General features: G+C 58.0%; 6 protein-coding genes across 6 annotated transcripts; 3 read left to right on the top strand and 3 right to left on the bottom strand.

Annotated features, from left to right (window-relative positions):
- Nucleotides 1-1,086: 1,086 nt before the first annotated feature.
- BKCO1_7200041 (mfs multidrug transporter) lies at nucleotides 1,087-3,199 on the bottom strand (the record flags this gene model as incomplete). The annotated part of the gene is made up of 6 exons (XM_020278848.1): nucleotides 1,087-1,885; nucleotides 1,937-2,434; nucleotides 2,497-2,536; nucleotides 2,599-2,657; nucleotides 2,737-3,046; nucleotides 3,112-3,199. 6 exons carry the CDS (start codon nucleotides 3,197-3,199, stop codon nucleotides 1,087-1,089), a joined length of 1,794 nt encoding a protein of 597 aa, XP_020126059.1.
- A 3,351-nt stretch (nucleotides 3,200-6,550) lies between these two features.
- BKCO1_7200042 (ubiquitin-conjugating enzyme) lies at nucleotides 6,551-7,622 on the top strand (the record flags this gene model as incomplete). The annotated part of the gene is made up of 4 exons (XM_020278849.1): nucleotides 6,551-6,615; nucleotides 6,696-6,790; nucleotides 6,899-7,506; nucleotides 7,554-7,622. The coding sequence occupies 4 exons, from the start codon at nucleotides 6,551-6,553 to the stop codon at nucleotides 7,620-7,622; spliced, it is 837 nt and encodes a 278-aa protein (XP_020126034.1).
- Nucleotides 7,623-7,956: 334 nt separating this feature from the next.
- Nucleotides 7,957-10,886, top strand: BKCO1_7200043 (haus augmin-like complex subunit 8; the record flags this gene model as incomplete). Its single annotated transcript, XM_020278850.1, has 3 exons — nucleotides 7,957-8,498; nucleotides 8,564-8,887; nucleotides 9,104-10,886. The coding sequence occupies 3 exons, from the start codon at nucleotides 7,957-7,959 to the stop codon at nucleotides 10,884-10,886; spliced, it is 2,649 nt and encodes an 882-aa protein (XP_020126035.1).
- Nucleotides 10,887-13,784: 2,898 nt separating this feature from the next.
- Nucleotides 13,785-14,426, bottom strand: BKCO1_7200044 (uncharacterized protein; the record flags this gene model as incomplete). Its single annotated transcript, XM_020278851.1, has 1 exon — nucleotides 13,785-14,426. One exon carries the CDS (start codon nucleotides 14,424-14,426, stop codon nucleotides 13,785-13,787), a length of 642 nt encoding a protein of 213 aa, XP_020126032.1.
- A 1,117-nt stretch (nucleotides 14,427-15,543) lies between these two features.
- Nucleotides 15,544-16,323, bottom strand: BKCO1_7200045 (uncharacterized protein; the record flags this gene model as incomplete). The annotated part of the gene is made up of 1 exon (XM_020278852.1): nucleotides 15,544-16,323. The coding sequence occupies one exon, from the start codon at nucleotides 16,321-16,323 to the stop codon at nucleotides 15,544-15,546; it is 780 nt and encodes a 259-aa protein (XP_020126033.1).
- A 1,964-nt stretch (nucleotides 16,324-18,287) lies between these two features.
- On the top strand, nucleotides 18,288-22,273 carry BKCO1_7200046 (inner centromere protein; the record flags this gene model as incomplete). The annotated part of the gene is made up of 4 exons (XM_020278853.1): nucleotides 18,288-18,460; nucleotides 18,515-18,605; nucleotides 18,659-21,250; nucleotides 21,299-22,273. 4 exons carry the CDS (start codon nucleotides 18,288-18,290, stop codon nucleotides 22,271-22,273), a joined length of 3,831 nt encoding a protein of 1,276 aa, XP_020126030.1.
- Nucleotides 22,274-23,935: the final 1,662 nt, after the last annotated feature.

Here is a 23,935-nt window from a genome sequence, read left to right on the forward strand (position 1 = left end):
TGTCCTTTGCGCGACCGCTCTATCGGGAAGACATCCAAGTCGCGGGCGTGCGGTGGTTGCGCGACACGGGACCGGGAAACAGGCGGTGCAGGTGGGCCGAGGGTGCCGCACAGCAGAGAGCTCAACGCGCGGGGAGACGGCCTGGGCTGCTGGGTTGACGGGCGCGACGCGGACGCGGAAGCGGGCGTGCTTCGAATCGGCGCCGAGCGATGTTCAGTGAGCTGCGGCGCGTCAGAGCCAGGGGGCGACGGCGGCGGCGGAAGGCGGCTTGCGCTCGTAGGGCGGATTCAAGGACTGGCGCGGTGGAGCCTGATTTCGCAGATGGCAAGCTTCTCGAAAAAGCACAGAGTCTTCCACACTGGCCCACTGGCCCCGAAACCCTTATCAAACCCGGCCCCACGCTCGCGTCGAGGACGTCAACAGCGCCCTCCCGACTGCTGCCGGCCGTGCTCCCGGCCAATCGCACGGCGCTGCTGGCGATCGCGTGCTGAGCCCGCTCGCCGCCGGCCAGCACGTCGGCCGCGCGCAGCCCATGGCAGCCCGTGGCAGCCCATGGCAGCCCATGGCCTGATGGCTGCGCCAGCCGTGCTACGCATCCCCTCTCCGAGCTTCGTGCGCGTCGTGCTGAAGAAGAAATCATGCTTGCTGGGTATTGGCCGGGGTGCGGCTGCAACTAAAACTACGACTGCTACTAAAAGGCACCTGGAATAATGCATGAAACTCATCGCTCGTATGAAACGCCCCGGCAAAACGCCCCGGTCCCCTGCTGCCTTGCTCCCGAGTGTCGAGGCTGGCGCCCCCTATGGAATCTCTATCTAGTCGCCCAAAACGCCGCCCAATGATGCTGAGTTGTGATGCTGCTGCTGCTGAACTGATGATGGAAAATAGAGAAAAAAGGCAATAGGAAATCCCTGCCAATGAAAATCGCAAAAGGGAATTTTTCGTAGCTGACGATCCGCGCCCGCTTGGTATCATGTCTTTCCCTTAACTCCGGATGCCCTTTGTTTTGTTTTTTTGTGTTCCCGATCTATGCGTATTACCCTCCTCCGTGCGCATCGCCTGCCGCACAACAAATAAGAAATGTGATCAGAAATGCTCCTTGCTGGTGGGGTGGCAGACGGTGCCGTACTCCTCGTCCGAGTCGGAAACCGAGCCGTCGTAAAGAGTCTGTCCGCCCTGCATCGGCGGCCCGTCCGAGGCAATGTTGGACGCGCTGAGCGCCGCTGGGTTGAGCGGCTCGCCAAGCCCGGCCTCCTCGTCCTCCTGGAAGTCGCTTGGTGCCTCGCTCTCGCTCTTCTCGAAGCGCGTCTTGATCTCGCGCATCCAGATGCTCTCCGTCGCGCCGATGATGGCGACGAACGCACAGGTCCACCAAGAGAGGCCAGAGTATCCGAGACTGAGACCAGCAGACTGGATACCGCCAGAGACCGTGGGGCCAAACGCGCGGCAGAGACTGGCAGACGACGCAGCAACGCCATTGAGAGTACCGAGGACCTTCTTCGAAGGCGCCGAGTTCGCGAGCATGATGGCCAGCGGCGGGTAGGCTAGCGACTGCGCAGTTACCTTCCAGATCAGCACGAGGAGAACGCCCGACATGCGCATCGTCTCCGGCAGGAGAGTGAGGTACGGCGTCAGAGTGTACAGGAACGGGTATGCGAAGATGACTGCACGGAACGTCTTGAGAGGGCCGAACTTTCGGCTGACGACGGGAAAGATGAAAATCTGCACAATCATCTGGAAGAACCCCTGAGCGGACAGGATGAATCCAATGGTCTTGGTGGGGAGCGCGAATCCGCCGAGAAACTTGAACGGAAGGCTGGGGGGGACCGACGACTCGGGCATGCTGAGAAGAACGGGCAGAAGCTGCTCGAAGGAAATGGTGTGGCTGCAGGCATGTTAGCTTGTGAAACGCACCGCTCTATCGGGTGCCACCTACAAAGCCAGGATTCCGTAGCCGACGATGTTCAGCATCACCTGCGGGGTAAACGCTGAGCGCATCGAGGGCTTCGGGGCAGCTCTGGGCGGCGTGCGGAGCGCTGCTGCGCTGGAAATGCCCGGAAGGCGCGGCGATCCCTCAGTCGACCTGTATCCCGGCGGCTGCTCATCCTCCGACTCCTCCGCCAGCAGGTAGCAAGCCTCCTCCAAGTAGGTCTTCTTCGCATCCAGGCTGAGCTCGGGCTCGCTCTGGCCGCGGACCTTGCGCATGATCCATTTCCCAATCTCCAGCCCAAGGTCAAAGCGGTCCTTCTTGTCCTCGTGCGTCTCCTCCAGGAAAAGAATGCCGACGATCAAGCTGAAGCACACGACGCCAGCGCAGACCAGGTTCGGAAGCAGGTAGGGGAATTTGTCGAACAGGGATCCAGGAAGGAACACGGTAGGGTATCCCTTGGCGGGCTGAGCAAGGGTGCCTCCGAGGCCAGAGCCTATTATGGAGCTGCAAGCGCATCATTAGTCGTCGGGCCCAACAGGGTCGCGTCGGTGGGACATCGGACTCACCCAAGACACCAAACAAATGGCATGATGGAGTAGGCGCGCGCTGTGCGTTTCAACGTCAGTAAGGTACGCCTCGTGGCCAACCCGCGGCCTAGTGCCACTTACGTTGTTGCGACTCGACCGTCACGACCTCCGCGACCGTCGTCTGGAGCACACCGATGTTGCTGCAGGGTTACACACGTCAGAAAAATTCTATCTTGGCGCCAGCCGCAAAAAAGTCGGTGACCGTGCGACCCAACTCACCCGTTAAGCAGGCCGCCCAGGGCGCGTGCCAGCAGCGCCATGGGAAGGTTCTGCGCGAATCCGAACATGAGCATGCTCAATCCCGTGCCGGCGAGTCCAGTGAGCAGGATGGGCTTCCGGCCGAAGCGGTCGCTGAGTCGTCCCCACATGACGCCGGTCATGAACTCGGCGAAGGCGAATGCGGAAGTCACCATGCCGGCGTACATGGCAATCTGCTTCTCGTCCTTGGTGATTCCGAACGACGAGATCATGTAGTAGATGTACGGGAAGATGGACATGAAGGCGATGGGCTCGGCGATGCGGCATAATGCTGGCGAACGGTTGCGGTTAGCATGCGGGGTGTCGCAGACTCGAGGTGGGGAGGGGAGCATTTACCTAGCACGAAGAGCTGCTGTGACGGGAAGGGGACTTTGCCGTCCGGCGCAACGGACGAGCGCCGGCGAGAGGCGCGACAGTTGGACATCATGATGCGGCGTGCCAATGGCTCCCAATTGAAGCGGGACGGAGAGACAGGAGTGTGTTCACGGCACGGCAGGTTGTGGCAAGGCGGCGGTCGTCGAAGGCAGAAGGAGCGTGAGGAATCCCAAGGGAATTGACCTGGAGGTCTTGGTATGGGAAAGAGGGACTCGTCTGCTTAAATGACCGTTTTAATCTGTGTCATCTAGACACGATAAGATTTAGTCTAGGTGGCGTAGGGCAGACGGGCTTATTGCAGGAGGCAAGGGTATCCTGTTGCGGGACGCCGGGGAAGTCGGAGCGCGAATCGTGAATTGGGTATGGCGGTTGTCCGCAGGTGTTGCAGAGAGCACAAGAGCGGAGGGCAGCAGCGGGCGCGCGGGAGGCGGCTCTGATATAGCTTGACGCGCGGGCACAAGAGGCGGTGATGGGCTTGAGCTCTGGTAAGCGAACGGATTCGCTGGCACAGGGCGGACCCCAGCTCTGTGACTGCATCGTCCTGAGCTGGTGGTAGGGTCAGATCCGGTGTATGCTGCCCAAACGCGGTGCACAGACGAAAAGGATGTGCGGCTTGGCTGGCCGCGGCCCCTGAGTGTTTGCCAGCCAAGCGAGCGCTGTCGCACATGGGGCCGGTCGCGGAACATTGGGGAGAGATGCTAGGTTGCCCCAAAAGTAAGGCGGGCTGAGATGGGTCCCAAAGACGGTGGTCGCGCGTCCGTGATGGGCGATGTTGCAGGGCTAGCAGCGTGGATATGACATCCTTGATCAGCGGCTGGCCGGCCTGCCGGTACGCTACTGGGATTGACTTTGAACTAAACGCCGTTGCCCCCTTTCCTTGGGCCCAGCACAGGGGCACCGCATTTCGCGTCTGCGGCCTGCGGCTCCGGGCAGATGCGCTAGCCCAGCCCGCCAGGCAGGCTGGCTGCACGCCGGCAGCAAGGCACAAGGACGAGGGGCAGCGGGCGCGCTGGGCGCTGGCGCAGGCTTTGCGCGCGCTCTCGTCACTTCTCGAAGCTCCAGCGCACTCGGCTGACCGCAAATGCGAGTCGCGTTGCTTCTGCCTGCGCCGTGCTTGCTTTTACGCCCGCTCCTCGCTGCGGTGCTGGCGCGAGTACGTGGCCGCTGCGGGCGATGGCTCGCAGGGCGCGAGTCAGCGGGCCCGGGGTGGAGCAGCGGCGGGCAGCGCTGGCTGCGACAATCTCATTAGCTTTCAATAGAAGCAACGGCCAGCCGCGATGGTTTCAAATTACAGGAGAGGCGGTGAATTCTGCTGCCTCCGGCGCTGGTGGATGGCCCGCCGCTGCCCAGCCTTGCAGACGCCGGACAATTATAAATGCCAGCCCGGGCAGCCGCGCACTGCTGCCACACGAGCCCGCGCGCCCAGCACTCGACCTGTCGCCGCGCGGCGGCATCGGCGACGGGCGACGGGCGCCAGGCTACAGGCTAGCGGGCAGCTGTCACCTGATGCCCACGCGGAGAGGCGCTGGCGCCCCCCACCGCGGTGGCAGTGAGGCCGTTGGCGTGCAATGTTGCGCATGCGAGCGCCCGCGCTGCGCACGCACCGGTCAAGCGCGCGCCGGGGGGCCTGGCAACTGGGGAAGAGGGTGCTGAGGCAGCGGCCAGCAGCAGCAGGAGAGGGAAGCCCGGCGTGACCAGCGCGGAGGGGACGCGCTGCTGCTCGGCGGTGAGCGTGTTCAACGGCGGCGGCGGGCGTGCGATTGGCCACGCGCATGCGCAGGGCTGCCGGGTTGCGCTGGCCGGGGGGGAGACGGCGATTGCCCGCGCTGCGGCATCCCTGCCCGGCCGCGCTCGCGTGGAAAACGAGGAACCGCCTGCTGGAGCAAGGCTTGTTCGCGTCCGGTCGTCTCGTCGAAGGTTCTTTTGAGAGATCTGTGGACCGGAAGATGGCGGGTACGGACTCCGCCCGCGCGCTGATTCGCCGATTGGCACCCTCTGCCGATTCCGCGGCACCTAGCTCCAGACCGTTTGTCGCAGCTCCTGGCGCGCCTCTCAGCCCGCCTTCTCGTGGCCCACGAAGCCTGGAGCCACTCATCCAGGCACCGCGCCGCCTGAGCCCGCGTCGTCTGGGGTACGTAGGCGGGCAGCTGGCTGGCAAGCTCTGCAGATCCCTCATTTCGATCCCGACGTCATCGCAGCCCGCTGAAACGATAGCCGACTGCAACTCCTGACGCGCGCCGCGAATGATCCGTCGCCCATCGCACGGTGTCGGCACTGATCACTTGACCCTCAATGTGTGACGGCAAGCGTTCTTCTGTGCCGAATGCGATGTCTCGTGTGGTGCCAGCTGTTGGTGCAACCCGCAAATCCAGGGCCAGAGGGCGCAACTCCCATGCAGGCTGCATCGAACAATCCCCGGTCCTCGGGCGGAGGGCAAGAGCTGCATGATGCAGTCGGATCCTGTCGCTGCCGCGTCTTCGAAGTCGTTGCTGCTGTGCGCCCCGGCGAGGTGGACCAATATCAAACCCGGGTTGCGTCCCCTGGTCGCACATCTGAATAGGCTGCGGGACGAATGCTCCTGTGAGACATTCAGATCTTCCGGCGCCCGTCAGATGCCAGCCTGACCGAGGGCTCACCGCCAAAGCATCGCTGACGGTCGAAGCAATTGTTGTGCCCAACGTGACTCTTTCGCGGAAGTGTGGCGAGGCCTGACTGGTGCTTCTGCTCGTATAAGCCCACCGTGCGACCGCAGGTCTCATATATCCTGCGGATCGCGCTGCAGTCAACGCAGCCCGGCAGAGCAGGCACATATTGTATCTGCCTCGCTGCTGAGCTGCATGCGCTCGCGCCGCACTGACTCGGAGCGTTGTTGAGCCTGGCCGCTGGAACGGGTCCAGGGCCCTTGCTGATCTCTATACGACGCGGCCGAGTCATCGCATCATTCCAGAATGTGACAGCGGGGGCAGCGTTGTGCGACGTGTAGCCCACAGCGGGCGGCGGGCGGCTGCGCCAGAAAGGGGGCCGCCGGCTGGCGAAAAGCAAGCGCGCCGGAACCTAAGTCTGCGCCTGAGCTTGAGCCTGAGGAAGCGTGGAAGCGCTCGCCGCAAGCCGCAAGCCGCAAGCCGCGAGTCGCTCTAGCACCGGGCCCGATGAGGCTGGGCTGCGTTCCCGTAGCCGCGCAGCGTCCGGCGAAGGCTGTGGCGGGGATGTCCTGGCGGAAAACTCAGCCGTGGCAGTAAAGTTGGCGCCTCATCGGATCGACAGCCGCCGGTTTCCAGGTCGCTCTAGCGTGTTAGTCAGCACCGCCACAGAGCCTCGCTGCCTGCACCGGCCCGAACACTCGCGCGACGACGTTACGAACCCCTTTGCATCATCCTCAGCTCCCGGCATCACAGCCAAGATGCCCTTGTTGGGCCCCGCACTGGCGCTGCCCGCTCTGCAGCATCAGAATTTACTTGTAGAATTGTGCGTTTCCGCTTTTCCTCGACTGGCGCCGTGACATCTGCCCCCCAGATCTCCCTATACTAACTGCACCCCGGCGGCAGCGCGAGCCTCCGCCACGGCTGTCCGGATGGCGTGTATATGAGCATCACGCCCGGCGACACGTCAGTCTGGACTGGCGTGATGTTCATACGCAAAGGTGCGCTTGACTCGTAATTTGGCTTTCACTTTCAAACTGCCAGGGCAGCTGCTCTCTCAAGCTCTCCCCAGCCGCCGCCACCAACAGGCTGACCGGACTCGTTTCAAGGCCCGTATGCACCTGCAGTTCTCCGGGTCCAGATCTCTTTCCCACGGGCATATCCAGCGGTACCGCCGCTGGTGACTCTGTCCACGGACATTTTCCACCCGCTGGTGACCCCACTGACCACGTACACCTACACCACTGGCTCGGCGAGCGGTGAGACTGTCAGTGCCACCGACGAAGAGCGTTTTCCGCCTGGCGGCTTCAGCCTCCGTCACGGATTCCCGCAGTGGTTTTCGCGCACGCGCCGGAGCACACCGGGGGCCAGCAGCGGCCAGCCGGATGCCAGCGGCGACACCAGCCCTCACCCCCCTCCAGTCGCCAAGATCCTCAAGTATATCCAGGAATCATTCTCTGACGAGGCCATCCTGGACTCGGTGACGATTGAGTCTGCCGCCAATCCGGGAGCTTACCATGCCTGGCGGTCCTACAGAGACAACCAATACACTGAAATGCAGCCCATGACCAAGCCCAGCGCCGCCCCCGCCACCAGGAGTCGCCACCCGGGCGAATGGAACTGGGAAGGCGTATGGGAAGAAAGAGTCAAGAAAGGCATCACCGGCAGCATCTCCGACGGCGTGCTCTACAGCGCCGGTGTAGAAGGCGACGATGTGGTAGGTATCGCAGCCACATCCAAAGGTTCAGCTTCTGACGATGGCAGGTTCGGTTTGCTCAAGTCGATAGGGACATTCTCGAGAAGGCAAAGGCGCGAATTCTGAAGCAACCGTAGCATGCTCTAGACTTGGCTAGCGCCGTAACGGTGCTTTAGTCTTTTTGGGGAGGATGGGGGGGCGAGAGCGGTGGGCTCAGGGAATTTCACACAAAAGTCTACCTTCCTGTCCAGCATTGGTATCAGCTGCACTGCACCCCTTCATTGTTGGATGGTTGGTCTGCTCGTTGGAAGTATCTCGAAAATACGAAGACATGAATTCTCACTTTAGTGCGCACATGTACGAGGAGGAGCGTTGGGGGCGCTGCGCGTTGAGGTGCAGGGCGCGGGCGAGGCTCTGCCTTCCTCAACGGTAGGCAACAGGCGTACCTGCCGCACGTGGCGGCCGCCGCAGATGCTTTTCCAACAGACAGACCTCATCCTAGAACATCGAGAAGCACCGCATGGCCCTTTACTTGCAGCAAAAGGCCGAGATCGCAGATCGGACGTCGCCAGCATGCTGCCGGCCGCTAAAGCATCGCTCATCCCGGTCCCTACAGCCCTGCGTCCTGCAGGCGAGATCAAAGTCCGTAAACGCCGCGAAAACCGATCTTCAGCCTCAAGCACCGGAGGCGCTCTGACCAGCATATGTTCCGAAGGCGAGTCCGGCCTCGCTCAGCTATGCGGCTCGCCCTTGAATATGTCAGTGCAGGGGTCCCCGCCATCCATTGTCGAACCCGAATCCCCGACGCTCCTCCACCGAAAATCGTCCAAGAACAGGGTGTTTTCCAAGGTGCTCGGCAGCATTCAGGCCAGCAGATCGAACCCGGCCCTGCAGCCGACGCGCAATGGCCAGTCCGACGGAAGCATCTTCCGCAAGCTGTCGATGCGAAGGCGACCGAGTTTTCCGTCCCGCTCGAAGAGCTCTGAGTTCCAGGCTCAGCCGTCTACGCCATCGTAGGTTTGGCGAGCGAATAGAACCCCAGCCTTTACGTGCATGGCGTCCACTGATTCGTGTCAAGTATTCTTACCGCGTCTTCGAGTCGTACCAATCTCCGGCCGGGCCAGTTTTCTGCCAAATCATCGCGCAGCGACCCTCTCCAGCCACGTTCGACTCAGATGGCGGACCAGACTTCCCCGCGGTCTAGGAGCGCCACACGTGAGCCACCGCCGATCCTCTCAGTCGATCTCAATACGGTGACGGAATGCGAGTCCCTCAGCCTCCACGAGGAGCGGAGCGTTTGGGTGGCTGTCGAAACACGTGGCGTTGTTCGGCCAGATGTCAGAGATCTCGGAGAAGATAACAAAGGGGCAGGCTTGGACGTCGTTGTGATCCTGGACAATTCGTGAGTTTCAGTCTCAGTTTCATCCTGACGTCACGTATCGCGCGATATATCACGATGTGCTGGGTACCTAGAGATGGCGAACACCATCCGACTACATGAAACGGCGGATGAGAATCTCGCCACTGTCATTCGCTCGCCCTCATCCGAGTCTTTCCAAGGCGGCGATAGATGCTCACCGCCCCCCTGCGCTGGCAACTTCAGCTTACCGAGATCCAGCCGATTCGCGTCCCCAGACTCCCAGGAGACTGCTTGCGACGTCGCGCTCCGCATTGCCCAAATCAGTACCGGAGCGGACGATCGATTCGCGGTCTTCTGCACCTGTTGTCGCCACTTCCCGGACGAGGCGAAAACCTCGGGATGCCTTTTGCATCCACTTCAAGCTGTCAATGTCCCTTCTCTCCATAGGGAACTCAACGATATCAGGGCTTTGGTGGCTCGTCCACCCGCTGCCGGCACGGAGATGAGCGAGACTCTGCAAGAAGCTATCAAAGCTCTCTCGGAGTCGAAAAACGAATCCGCCAAGCCTCTCAGGCTTACTCGTTGTCTTGTCTTTATCTTGTCGCCTCGGTCTGTGGGTGGACTTGAGCGGATGGACCAATTTTCGGCCCTCAACGTCTATGTCGTGTGCACAGCTGCTATCCCATATCACAACGGGCTGTCAGAGAATTCTGACCTGTGGATGCTGCCTAGAAGCCTTTCTTCGAATTCATTTTCGCAGAAGGTTTCAGTTAACGATTCAGCTCACCTCATTTCGCAAGCGGCTGACGTAATGTCCTACGCAAGAGAAGGACGCGTCTTCGGGTCTATCACCGACCTTTGCGTCGACATCAAGCCACGTCAAGGCTGCGTGGTTGAAAGCATTCTCGGAAGTACCTCAAGCGCGAAACTCAAGGCAGGTCAAACATTATCTGCTCTTGTGAGAGTAAGAATCCCAGCCGTCATCACAAGGGAGCATGCCGCTCACAACCCTTTGACTGAGCTCGAAGATGCTCTCGAAGGACTGGAAACCTTGCTAGGAGAGACCGTCACAGATGTCTTGACCATATCGGCTCACTACAAACAGTCATGCTTCCCTGACAACAATTCGATCACAGTTGAACAAGTTTGCACCGTCCGCAGGCCCAATCCGCTCTCTGAATGGAGCATCGAGCCGCCAACTGACCCTGCAGCCGCTTCAAAGGCTGAGGCCAAAATCTACAGGAGATTGATATTCCTGATGGCCACGCAGGACCCTCCTTACATTGCTTTGGACGCTCTAGACGCCTTCTACCGCCACAGACGCTATTCGCTTCCATGCTCAGGTTACATCGAATATGTCCGCCGAGAGCTTGTCTATCAGCTAGGAGCTACGCCACTTTTCATTAATTCTGAAGTAGACGGCTTTCCTCTACCGGCTTCTGCATTCTCGCCAACCCTTCCCGCAGTCTTACAAGTTCCAGAAATAGATACCTCATATCACGCAAAAGACGTGGATGGCCCTCATCTCCGCCAGTTCGCGTCTCAGCCGCATTTCTCTTTCGACGCACGTGACAGTTTGTGCTTCTTCACCGCCACCAACGTCCCTGCTTCGCGGCAAGCTCAACGCTCTGTCCCCGCCACACCGCTCACCGATACCCGCAGCTGTAACCCATCGGCTTCACCGCGCTTTTCAGACGCTCTGGACACAGAAGGCACAGCCACGGCCCAAGAAGGAAAATGCACGTCGACGTCAGATGACGCAGAGAGCTCTTCGTTAGACGAGGCCCGCGCCATATGGCGGCATATGCGGCGCAACGTGTCGATCCGGGCGAGTAGTCCGAGTCGCGGTACGCCTTCATGGCCAATGGGGTACCGAAGCTTGGGTCAACGGACGGAGATGGCAAGGGAATACAGAGAACGGGAGTTGAAGAAGAAGGCTTTGGCGAATAAGAGGAGCATCGGTGCTGACACGCTCCGAAGCTTGGCAATGGGCAGTGAGGCAAATGTGAGTGAGGCGGGCGCAGCTCCGTGGTTGCTGTGATGTGGGGCAAGGCGGAACATTTGTGACAAAATCACTGGGCCGTTTCAATGCTCTAACAGACCGCTGGGAAAAAGAAAAAACAGGATTCATGCTCATGGAGGAAGGTGAGCATAGGGCTGCTGTCGGGCTGAGCCGGGGGAGACGGGCATCGAAACATTGTACCGGGGGGTATACAATTGTGTAAGCAGCTCGAGTCAACTGCTAGCATGGCACATCTACAATGTGTAGCCCGACCCGCACTTCGACAACCCCCCTGTGTCTAGCGCACCCGCCTACTGAACCAGTGATGCTTCGTCCCGCCCGCTTGGCTCGCTGCTTATGAGACGGGATGCTACTTCCCTGCCGTTTAACCGCTCTGCTGGGGTCGCGGGCTTCCCGTTCATTCGGGTTCTAATAGGACATGGTGCGGAACTGGCCATCCCAGCAATCATCACTCGTCCCCAGCTTTTCTGTCTCGTCATCGTGATGCCCCCATTTCTTTTTGCCGTGGGAAGAGTTGCACCAAATCTACAGCACACTTTGCTCACCGTCTATCTGCTTTCGCCCGTGACTCACCGCAGCGCGGTCGCCAACCTGCTTCCGGCCCGCACGTCCTTATTTCGTATCTCCATGGCACCCACTTTGACTGGCCAACACTTGTTCTGCCGTCACACCGCTCGAGGCTCGAAGGCAAGCAGGCAACCAGAAAATTTTAACCGTCATTTGGATGGGTGGGATGATAATCAGCCTGCTCAACATTCCAGGCCATGTCGCACGGCATTATTGACAAAGTTTACTATTCGTGTCTCGGCCTGAAGCGGAAAACACGGTTTGATGAGTTGGCAAGAGCTACTGCGTACAGGCGGTGAAGGGTTGATGACAGCGAAATGCAAGCAGGAGTTGTTCCCGGAATAGGCTTCGTGGAAAAAGAAAGCAAAAGGCATCATGTCCGGCAAGCCTTGGGCCAATGACAAGAGCCGCGTGTCGAGTATGAAGAAGTGCTTCCGTGCGGAAAATTGGCGCGCCACGGAAAGGTGAGATCTCGATATGATCTCGCACTCGGATGCAGGGGCGAAGCAAGGTGGCGCGGCAATTTGGGCCACGGGGCACTGGCTGATCAGACAAGTTTCTGGTTGCTGACCGGAGAGTATTGCGATGCCATGATAGGCCTGGACGGAATCCACATCGGGATCATTCTTGGGCGGCAACACCACCATCGCAATGGCCACATCACGCACAGCAGAAAAAGCAATAACGTGCCACACAAGTTGCATGACTGAAAAGGGTGGGGGTGATCAAACTGGATCCGGGTCGGCCGGTAGCACGATCGCGGCCTGCTGCAACGAGCATGCAAGGCCACGGCTGCAGGACAACCCTCGCGCCGAGGCACGGGCCTTGGATGAAGACTTTTCTGGAACCCATCCCCACTGCGGTGCAGGAGGGGCGGCTCCCGGGGATGCGGGAGCGGTTCCGTGGAAGGCTTAGGTGCTGGTGTCTCAGACGCCGGCCTTTGCACGTGGCTTCTTCACGCTCTGAAACAAACAGTGCCCATAGTTGTGGCGTGTGCATGGCAGGCAAACCTTCAGACCATGTCTCGGGGGGGTCGGGCAGCACTGAGCAGGTGGCAGCGGGCATGCTCGCAGCCGGACCTTCACGCCACTCAGTTTCACACGTCACCGGTGAAGGCAAAAGAGCGAGGGGAACTTCATCTCGCAAGAGGACCAAGGCCGTACACAGTAGCAGCAGGGGTAGCGATGCATGCCCAAACCCACCGCATCTTCGGCATGGATCAGTGCAATGGGGGTGCGGCCGCTATGGGAGATCGACACCGGAGCGGGTTTCCAGAACACCGCCCGGCTCAGCCACATCCGCCCCCGGCCCACTGCCCTCGCGACACTTCTGTGGATACGTGGTGGCCGAGCACTCGGGGCAGATGCTGTCTCTCAGCATTGCCGACGTTTCGGCGTCGTATCGATGCTCTGGGTCGATCCGGCCGCCGCACATGGCGTCCCTGCAGGCATCAATGACCTCACTGAAAGTGCAATATCCAGTGCTCGTGGCGCACATTACTGTATGCAGGGCTCTCGCCCTTGCCGCTGGCTGCAAGATCGCCATCTTCTGTTGCACCCGAGGATCCGCACTTTTGTCATGGGCTGCGGCGAAGTCTTTCCCTTCCATATTGCTTTTCCTACTCAAGAAAGCGGCGGTAGTAACTTGCTACGTGCAGGCGCACAATGGTCATTGGCCTTTGACTAGACTTCTTGCACTGCTCATCGGTCAAAGGTCATTGTCTCAGCGCCGATGTTTATCGAGAACAAACATCGCACAGCCTTCCAAAGCCCAGCATAGGCGATTCGCATGCCCCAAATATCCGCAACGGCCAAATGACCACGCAGCGACGAGGGTCGACGCACTGATTCATTCAGATTTCTTAGAGTTTCAGTACGCATTTGTGTCAAAGTAAGGACCGTAACTCCCTTTGTTGCGGTACAACTCTTCACTGACCGTCATCGCACAAACCCAAAAGCAATATATAGAGGACTACCAAGAAGAAATAGCCAAAGGCAGTCATTCGTATGGCTCCGCTCCCCGACAGCGCGGACAGAGCAGGCCTGTGCTCGCGTGTTTCGCATCATTCGTATTTTCGCCTTCGTTTGCCAATTCCAACCATGACAAGCCACAACCTTCCTGATTCATCCAAATCTCTTCCCATTTTTTCCTTCTCTTCGTTTCTCCATCAAATCAGCGAGGCCGGACCCGCCGCTCTTGACTGCTGCGCCACCGCCGTCCCCATCATCGACGCCCGCTTTCGTCCACCGTCGACTCGATCCCAGCTCGCTTATCAGCCGGTGTCGGCTGTACTCCTCCGCTCTTATTGAAGCAGGGTAGGCAAGTATCGTCGTCCTCACGCCGCTTGACTTACTCGCGCCCGCCAACCAACCGCGTCGTCCCGCCCACCATCTTCCTGACCCGCAGCCGCCAGCCCCCGCCGCCGCAGACGCCGCCGCCGCCGCCCGTGCTTTTCTGCTGCGTCATCATCGCATTGGCAGACGTCGTGGCCCTCGTCGACGCCGAAATGTCGCTCGTTGGGGAATCGGAATCGTTGTTCGCAGCGTCGTCGACGGCGGCGGCAGCGGTGACGCCAACGGCCTCCTCCCCGCTCAGAGGGTCGATCGGAGGAGGTCGCGGCCGGTGGTCCATTATGGTCTGGTAGATGTCATCATTCCGAGCGGCGGCGGCGGACGCCGACGACTTCGAGGACGACGAGAACGACGACGACGGTGAGAAGGACGAGGAACAAGAATTAGGAGAAGAGGAGGAGGAGTAGGAGGAGGAGGCGGTGGCGGTGGTGGAGCAATTGGGACAGTAGAAGCCGTCGTCGCCGTGGTAGAACTCCTCGACGATCTCTTCCCCGTCCGGGCAGGTGCTGGCGCTGGACGTGGTGCCGAGCTCCGTGCCGGGGTTCCGCGGGTAGGCGGCGCGCCAGACGAAGCAGTGGTCGGTGGTGCTGGTGATGATTTGGTTGCAGTGCGTGCAGATGTGGTGTTCCTCGCAGCACATGATTGTTGGCGTCGACGGCGTTGTTGCTGCTGCCTTTTTCCCCCACTGGCAATGTTGCGCGTTTGGGGATGGTCTTGCAGGGTATAGGCTGTGTGCTGCGTGGTGTTGATATGATCGAGTGCGGCGGTGTGAGGGTGTGAAATGGCTTGTACTGCTGTTCCGACGCGGCAAGTGGCTGGAGCGCAGTCCAGGGCTTCTTGCGGACGGGCGCCAGCAGGATATACTACGATAGAGCTGCAATGTCTTGGGAAATGACGCGTTGGGTGCGATAGGCAGGTCCCCAGTGCCGTAGAGCCGTGTGCATGTGACTGAGCGCTGAGTCGAGCGTGGGGCGCCGGCTGATGCTGCTGCTGCTTCTGCCCCACGACATTTTCTTCGGCGCATCACTTCTGCACGCCGTGCATGATATCGTCTTGGAGGTCCTCTTATTTGCAGGACCAAACGGCCCGATAGATCCCCCAGCTAGGAAAGTGATGGCACAGTTTTGACTCCGCAGCGCGTAGACAGCTCGAGGGTTTGAGCTGAAGATGCATGTCGGCAAAAAGCTCGACAAGAACAATCAGATGAGATCTCGGGAAATGGAAAGAATGTTACCATATGGTGCTACCCCATCAAATTCGTGATCGACAACGTCACACGTTGCTACAAGTAGCCTCTGGACATGCGCTTTGTCTGCCTACAAGCCCAATATGAACCCCGACTCGAGGTGTCCGTTACAAAAACTACCTATGGAAACTAGTAATATGTGGCAGATGGGGGGACCATTTTTTTTTTTTTTAGAGAGAAGAGTGCTTATGGTTACCGTTAGACGCGCAAATGCTGCTGCCGCCGCCGCCAATTCAGAAAATATTGGAAAGGAGTTTTCAGAATACGAGCGTTGGACCACGGAAGTTGTCTTAGCAAATATTGAGCTAAACGGCACACTTAGTAAACTTTTTGAGGCCAATGATTTGCATTTTAAAACTAATGAAAGGTGGATAGCAATCCGGAATCCTTGGAACTTGCCACTGAGTCTTCAAAACAGTCAAATCCTCTATCAAATGCATGTTCATTCTGAAACCAAACTCCCACCGCCGCCGATGAAGACTTTAGTCGCGAAGATGTCACCGGCAGCCGCTTAAATTTCCTTGTGAGAGTGAGTGTTGCGAGTCTTGGGGGTCTTCGATTTGGGCCGAGGATCAATCTTGGGTGCCTTCTTAGAGGATTTACCAGTCTTGTGAGTCGCATAGGTCTGGTAATCAAATGCGGGAAAAAGTTCCTCCTGAAGCATCTCGAGAACTGAATACTTCTCGGCCCCGTGGCTGCGCCCCTCCCTAGCTTCACTAGGATTGGTAAGGTCATGAAGCTGCTCAATGTCGAAGTCCAGCTCGTCCTCCATAACTTCAACAGCGCCCCCGAGGCAAAGAATTGCCACTACAAGTGCGTTCTTCTCCGAGTTGCTGCCCATATCGAGCATGTCGCCGAGCTTAGAGGCCTCACTCTTAAGGCAAGGAAGAACGACTTCCTCGCGTAAGTAGATACGATTAGCCAGGCACGTCAGCTTGTCGGTCAGGCTACTGTATTCTTGTTGCTCATCCTCGGTCAAGTGCGAGTGGCGACTCTTTCCTTGCGGAGTGGTGGCGGCGGGACTCGAAGGAGGGGTGATGGAGTGAGATCCGTAATGTCCCTTTCCGCTGCATCCATCGTTTTGGACTGTGTGCACCCTCGGACGGTGGTCATTACCTTCGGTTGCAAAATGCCGGTGCTGCGGGCAGTAGTAATAGGAATAGCCATACTGAGGAACGTAATACCCGGACATGTAGGGGAAATACTCGTTCTGGCTCGAAGCACGGAAATCCTGTTGGTGGCCGCGGCGAGGCTGATGGACCTGCTCCGACTTGGAAATGTTCCGGACCATCTTCACTTGTGAACGTAGAGCTACTAGCGTGGCTTGTAGCAGGCAGTCCAAGTGGTGTTGATCCAGTTACTTCTGTATCGGAGTTGCTTTTGCTGGTACATGATAGAGAAGGGAGACTGGCTATATATATCATGTATCTGTACTTGTACCCTCAAACGGCGCATGGAACCCTTGTCTTTGAAAGTCAACATCACCTCGTCAAAGGGCTTGGAAGAAACAAAGGAAATACCAAGGTAGGAGAAGGAGTGATCTGAATGTAAAGCGCAGGCCCAGTCAAGCTACACGCCATTATAACATAATATCCAGCAATATCATGCCATCTGCAAGGATTTTGACCACGTAGAAGTAGGGGTGACTTTGCGAAGACGTAGAAATGTTGTATTGGTCAAACACCTCATACGTGCACTTTGCTCTTCAACCATCCGCCAAATATGGTTTACCCGCCCCGTGTAAATGCAGGTGTGTGTTGCCCGATCGCTGTCCAACCTTAGCGGATGTTTCCACTGCAGCTTGCCCAGTTCCAGCGTGGCAGATTGGATGGCCGACCCAATTCCGAGTTTCATATGCGACACTGCCGAGGTGCAAGCGGTGCTGACGATACTGAAGACAGAATGTGAGAATTTCTCTCCTGTAAATCTCTGGCCGGGGTGTGAGGGGAGATTCAAAGCATCAACAATCCTTGTAGACGAAGAGCCGTGTGGCCGCTTGCGGAGTGACGGGCTGTCACTTTCTCGAACCATGAGGGCGGGCATTGGAAGATTTCAATATGGCAGTCTGGTCAGATGTCCAAAGGGACCGCCAGCCACGATCCAAGGTCAGCAGGCCGATATCAACCAGAGTAACTCGGTGCGGTCAGACCTGCATCGGACCAGGTGATACGGAGGAAGCCATGGCCACATGTGATGCGTTGTTCGCCATACATACCTGGGTTTGAAAAACGCCATTTAGAAAGCCCTACCTGTCATTCACTTCGACAGCATACTTCGCCGTTCTCTGAGATGCTCCGGCTCGCCGACCCAACCGTCGCCGCGCGCACGCTGCGCCGCTACCAGAGCGAGTACCGACAGGTTCAAGCTACCGTGGACGAGGAACACCGCCCACGGCAGCGAATGCCCAAGACGCGGGTCTCAGCCCCTCCGCCAGCCCGAGTGGTTGTGACAGCACACGAGCAGACACTGTCGCCACTCCCATCGCGGCGGTTGACTTTGCGCTCGCTCCCATCACCCCCGCCCACCGTTTCCTCAGTGCCCTCACACAAACTAACATTGGCCTCGCTCAACAAGCCGCTCCCGCCGTTGCCGCGTGAAGCGGCTCGGCAATCATCGCACAGCCTCTCCGCGACTGCGCCGCTGCGAGGGCCTACGAGCACGAATCTGCCCATACCGGAGCCAGCCCTACAGGCTTCACCGGCTGGGTTGACGGACTGCTACATGCAGCTGCAGGAGGAACCCGGAGAGCGGACGCGAAGGAACACGCGGGAGAAGAGGAACTGGGCGGGCAGGATGAAGAGAACTGGGCGGAGGGTGGTGGCGGTGGTGGTGTGCGGTGGTGGTTGAGAGGACGGCTGAGACTGGCGGGGGGTCCGGGGGCTCCGAGAGTCGACGAGTCGAGGGTACGGTTAAAATGATGCTTTGAGGTTTTGGTGTTTGCTGGGGCTCAGCCAAGGCCGGAAGAGGCGATGACGACAGGGAGCATCACGTGAGGCCGTCTCGCCGGCGCGGTTTCAGCTTTCGGCTTTGTTTTGATCGCGGGCGCACCGTCAACACCGACCACACGACACCACCAACCATCGCCCGTCCCCAGCAACCGCCGCAATCGACCCTCCCCCGCACTAGTTACCCAGACATGTACATCTAGCTGCGCCCCACGCTCCACCCCCCCTCGACGCACTTGCAGCAGACGCGTCTCGTGTCGCCGTCCCAGCGACTCGCTCTCCGCCCGCATCTACATCCACCACCGGCGCAATGGCTGCCTCGCGCAATAAGGCCCCCGTCGGCTCTGCGCCATGGATCCTCGCCGAGCGCCACCAAGCTGCTCAATTCGCCGAGCAGGAGGTCGAAGAGTTCTCGTTTTCCGTGCGCAACGAGATGGAATGGCTGAACGAGCACATGGCCGAAATCTTTGGCCGTCCCGAGCTGTATGTCCCCCGACGCTCATCATCCGTTTGCTGTCGCGCTGACTGCTCTATCAGCAACATTACCGATACGTTCAAGACGCCGGGTAAGCTGCGCGGGAAGACGCCGCGCACAGCTCGCAAGCGCAATCCCTTGGAAACACGCGCCGTAAGTGCCCGTCCGTCGTCTACGACCCTGCCACTGCTAACCGCCCGTCACAGCCGCTTACGGATATTTTCGCCCCCAATCCTGCAAATGCCCCCAGTCCGACGCGCGAAACCAGCTTCTACAAGCAGATCGAACAGATCCAGATTGCCGAGGACCCCGAAGACGCTGACATGGCCGCCCCGATACAATCCATCGAAGACGCTGATCAAACGTCCAACGCCATCCCCCAGGGAGATTCAGGTTATCATGGAATGACTGAAGATGAGATGGAGGTCGATGAGGACGAGTCGGTCGCCAGGTTGTCGCCTCGGAAAGAGAGTTCGGTGAAGCCGATACAATCCCCGTCTCCTAGGCCACAGGAGCCCCTCAGGAAGTCTGCATCCTTCCTTTCGGCAAAGGAGGACTTTGAGCACCAAACCTCATCACACATCGAAATCCATGAAGATGAAGGTGGCAGTGCTGCGGACAACCAGATTACCATCCACGAAGACGAAATGGATCTGGTCCCCACCCAGCCCGATGGGTCGCAAATTACCCGGGAAAACGCTCCCTCCAGGCCCTCGCAATTCAGTGTCGGTAATCAGACTGCATCCGCTCTCAACTCCCTTCTCGACGGCGCCGATAATACACAGGACCAGCAAGACGAGAAGGAGCAGGAGCAGGAGCAGGAGGACGATGATGGCGCTAGAACTCCCTCCGACGGCTCCAGTCCAGCAAAGCCGCCTTTGCGCAAGATTAGCCTTACTTTCTCTTCTCTTCCCGCACGCGAGCCTCTTGCTGGCAAGAAGAGTATGGGCAGCAGAGTCTCGCGAACCAGCCATCTCGATCAGTACAAGGCTCGTAGCAGCCACTTTGGCAGGTTCACCGGCGGTAAAAGTCTTGGTGGAGGCCAGGCCATTCCCAGGGCCGATGATGATGACCAAGAGGTAGGCAGCTCTGATGGTGAAGATGAAAATGCGGGAACCCACGGAAAGACGTCTACACAGCGCCTCCATGAACGCATCAATATGCTAGCCAAGTCTCAAGAACCGAGGACGTCAAAATCAATCCCTGGATCTGTATCTCAGGAGCCGAACTATCCACTACTCCCCACAGAGAGCGACGAACCGACTGCAGCACACGAAGGGCTTTCGGAGCCTGAAGAACCTGCAGAAGCACCAAAAGCACCCAGCCCAGTGCCTAATATTCAGGATGCGGAGGACGACGACGATGATTGGATTGCCCCGGTCACTACTAAGCCGCTTCCTTCAGCTCCAGCTCTGCCGGCTCACATGAAGAGTGGCTCTGTTGACATCATGGAAAATGTCAGCGGAAAATCTTCGATCGGAGGCCTTGATGTGGAGATGGAAGAGCATCGTCCGGAAATGCAATCCCCGGCTAGACGTGGCCTCGGCCACCTAAAGTCTGCCTCTGTTCCAAATTTTGAATCGCCTGCGAAGAGTGCAGCAAAGACACCCGAATCTTCACTCAAGAAGACAATCTCTATCGGTGATCTTGAGCAATTACAGGATGTGGAGTCCAGTACTCCAGCAGGGTCGCCATCTAAGATGGACGATGAACCGCTGAGTGCCTCGAAAACCAAGTTCTTCTCCGTTCTGAAGTCCGCGAAGAGTATCTTCGCTAGCAGTGCTGGTGTAAGTGCTCAGGCTAAGCTGGAAGCTCTATCCCCCTCTTCAGCGGGGCTACGAGAGAGACATGGCAGGGAGCAGGTCTCGACCTCTCCAAGACCGGATCTCTCATCCATTTTCGATAAGCCTATCAACCCGGCAAGCCCCGCAAGACGTCCCGCAACTGCCACCGGCACTCCCGTCCGGACAACGCGTGCCTCTCTCGAGCGGAGTCGTAGAGAGAGGGAAATGGAGGCAGAAATGGAACGGGAAGAAGCCTTGCAGAACGCCAGAGAGGAAGACGAGGAAGACGAGGAGGATGAGGAGGAGGAGGAAGAGCCTATGGCTGTGAGGCAGGAGAAATCGGCCAAAGGTGTCCCGACTACGCGCGTCGGTGCTGCCTCTCGTGCTGAGACTGTGTCGTCAAGAGATGACGACTACACTTCTGCTGACGATGCGCCCAAACCTGGCCCTTCTAGGCCACAGCGCGGCCCCCCCAAGATGAGGGAGCCAAAGAGCCGATTACTCAAGCCCACTGCAAGCAAAGAGAGTCTTTCCAAGCCGAGGCACATCAAGGTCGGCCTTGGGTCCCAGAGGTCGCATCCGACGAATGCGGACTTGTCGAAATCTCTTCGCGGCACTCTTCCTGGTGTCGCGAAAACGCCCGCTGCGAGGAACCCCGTCGATTCTGCCAACAGCTCTTTCGCTAAGACCACCGGTCCATCTGGTGCGCCAGTTACCAAGCCAACGTCTCTTGCTTTGGCAGCGAAGAACAGAGAAAGAGAGGAACGAGACGCTCAGCGTAAGGCTGAGAAGAAACGAGCAATTGAGCAGCAGCGAGCGGAGAAAGCCGCCAAGGCCGAAGAAGAACGCCGAAAGGCCGACGAGGATCGTAGAGCCGAGGCGCAAAAGAAAGCCGCGGAGCAACAGCGAGCGCAAGAAGCCAAGAGAGCAGCCAGCAGGCAGGCGTTGGCTGCTGAGGCCAAGAAGCAGGAACAGCTACGGGCCCAGGCGACTAGCAAGCAGACGAAGGATTTGGTAAGTCGCTGCCATTTTGTTTGTCTTGACATCTCTAACCTCCCTTAGGCACAAGCTCTTTCAAAGGAAAAGGCAGCAACTATCCATGGCCACCCTCGTGGCGACCTGGGTGGCGCGCGACCAATCTCTCGAGTTAACACTGTCCTGAACATTCCTCCTGCCAACCCGGCCAAACCACCGAAGCGTTTCCACACCGATGAGGAGCCTGCGTCACGCCCACAGGGGCAGCGGAATGCCCCCACTTTCCAGCAATTGAACGCCAAGCGTCGGAAGACTCTCTCAGATGACGAAGAGGAGGAGCCTACTGATGCCCGACGGTCCATGATGGCACCGCCGATCCGGCAGTCCAATGTGCGCAAGTTTTACCCGGAGCGCGAACGTCTCATGTCGGTCATCGACAAGGCCAAGGAGCCGAACAAATTTGCCCATGGTTACAAGCCGGCAGCTACTGCTGGTCCTTCGTCCCACGCGCAATCCATGTTCAAGCAAACCGTCAAGACGCAGCACCAACTGCAACACAACAAACATGGTGGCCATCCCAACGACATGGCCACCATCTCAAAAGCGAAGATTCCATTCGCTGACGCATCGGGTCCGTCAGCCGCTGCCGGCCCCTCCTCAGGCGTGTTCAAGACACCTGCGCGTACCACAACCGTTCGTCTTGCTTCACCGCACTTCCCTACACCCGAACTACCGGAAATCGCCACCGATTCGGAAGATGATGATTCGGACTCGGAGGCGGCGAACTTCCAGGCTCCATCGTGGGTCAACTCCCCTGCCCTGCGCGAGCTACTCACCCAGCAACAGCTGGTCGACCCAATGGAGGTTTTTGGACCCATTGCGCCTCTGCAGATGGAAGAGATTTTCAAGAACAAGGACAGGCACAAGAGGTTCAGGGAGAGAACGAGTAGTGCTTACTGGGCTAAAGACAAGCTGACCGAGGAAGAGAGAAAGAAGGACATGGAGGGTCGCGAAAAGTTGATGAGAGACGGCGGGTGGACATACGAGAACACCGGTTCCTAGATCATCTACTACGAACTGGAGTAGGGCGGTGTGATACCCATGACGGAAATGGGCATTGGAGGCGTTCATGGACTTTTGTAATTGGGTTCCGTACAGAACATAAGGATTTGGATGCATCAGGCTTAGAACATCCCAACTCGGCTGCAAGGGTTCTTTGATTTTACGTGTAGGAGTATAACTTTGGCAAAGCAGCATAACAGCATCACTGGATTTGTGAGACAGCTTCTGACCAGATGCTCTGCTGGTGCTTCTTGGAATTGACAGGGCATTGCGGCGTAGGTAGCCGGCTGATGTTGAATATTGTATGTACTTTGCACTCTATCGTTTATTCCCCATGCAGCGTCTGGTGACTACATCTTCACGTGAACGTCTCGCAGGGAAGGAATGTATTGCTTGCTTGTCAGCGGCAAAATGAACGGCAATTGTGAAGTCTTGGTTGTTATCTATAAGAAATCCCACACTACTACCGATTGAGAAGCAGATGAACGTTCCGTTCTTTTTGTCAAAAGTATCTCCACACTGTTACTGGCTTGAATATTCATTATTTATTTCCAAGTTCCTGCGACGTTATGTTTGTGCCCCGCACTCTGTTGTGGAATGTGGGAATAGGGTCAAGAAGATTGTGACTCTTTTCTCTTACCAAAGGATGCTTAACCGCTCCTTGAAAAGATGTATGAATCTTTTTGTCAACTTTTGTAGATAGCACGCCTTGAGCGGATGCCAGTGCAAGGGACGGACTGGCCAGAACAATGCTGGGAAACGGTGAAGTAATACTCGCGCTCTTCTTTCACATGCTGCGAATACGGCGGCGCGTAGAGGAGAGAGGATTGAGAACGGGTCAGACCGCGGTTCAACCCTGTTCAGGTTATCGTGCCATGGGCATCTTGCAGATGCTGGCACTTGTCCGCTCCTACACGCCACCTCGCAAGGCCTGTGATAACGGCACCATCCGCATGTGAACGTGGCCTGTTTTGCCTAGAGGGACTAAGCGGCATGGTGGTTGCTCGTGAGCGACTTGCTCCGCATGTGAATATGTAAGGCAACCAGCGTAGAGAAGAAGCGGCGGTGCACTGCAAACGCCTATCAAGAAACAAGCCACTCGTATTCTTCGTTGTTGGACACCTCCAGGCATTGGCATGTGAAGGGGCGATGCTGATGAATGCGGCGCCTCTACACGAAGCTGGATACATGCTTATCAAGTGAACCGGGAGGGAGCATCGCATCGCCTTAGGCTGATCCGATGCAGCTACATGGTGTCACACAGGGCGCAGCGAGTTTGCCTCAGCCTTGTTACAGGATCGGCACTTGGCAGACTTTGATGTGGAGCGCAATCGGCGATTTTATTAGGTTGTAGAAAGCCGGTACGGCTTACCCAGAGCTGGCTGAGTCCCTTTCTTTTTCTGCTCTCCATGTGGAGGTCATGGTCATTCCTGATCTGGAAACCACAAGAACAGCCCATTTAAAAGCCAAACAGACAGGTAGAAGCCAATGCTCAGACGTACATGTGAGTCTAGTGAGTCCTCGTATATGGGCAGTTGAAGGGAACCTTCTACTGAGGCCTGGGCAAATGTATCGATACATGGGTATGCAAATAGCCGGAGGCGGGGCTGCGGCGCTTATGGACAAGAGACGTAAAGGCATTATGCAGGAGACAACACGGAA

This window comes from Diplodia corticola, assembly GCF_001883845.1.
Source record: "Diplodia corticola strain CBS 112549 chromosome Unknown scaffold72, whole genome shotgun sequence".
NCBI classification, from domain to species: Eukaryota; Fungi; Ascomycota; class Dothideomycetes; order Botryosphaeriales; family Botryosphaeriaceae; genus Diplodia; species Diplodia corticola.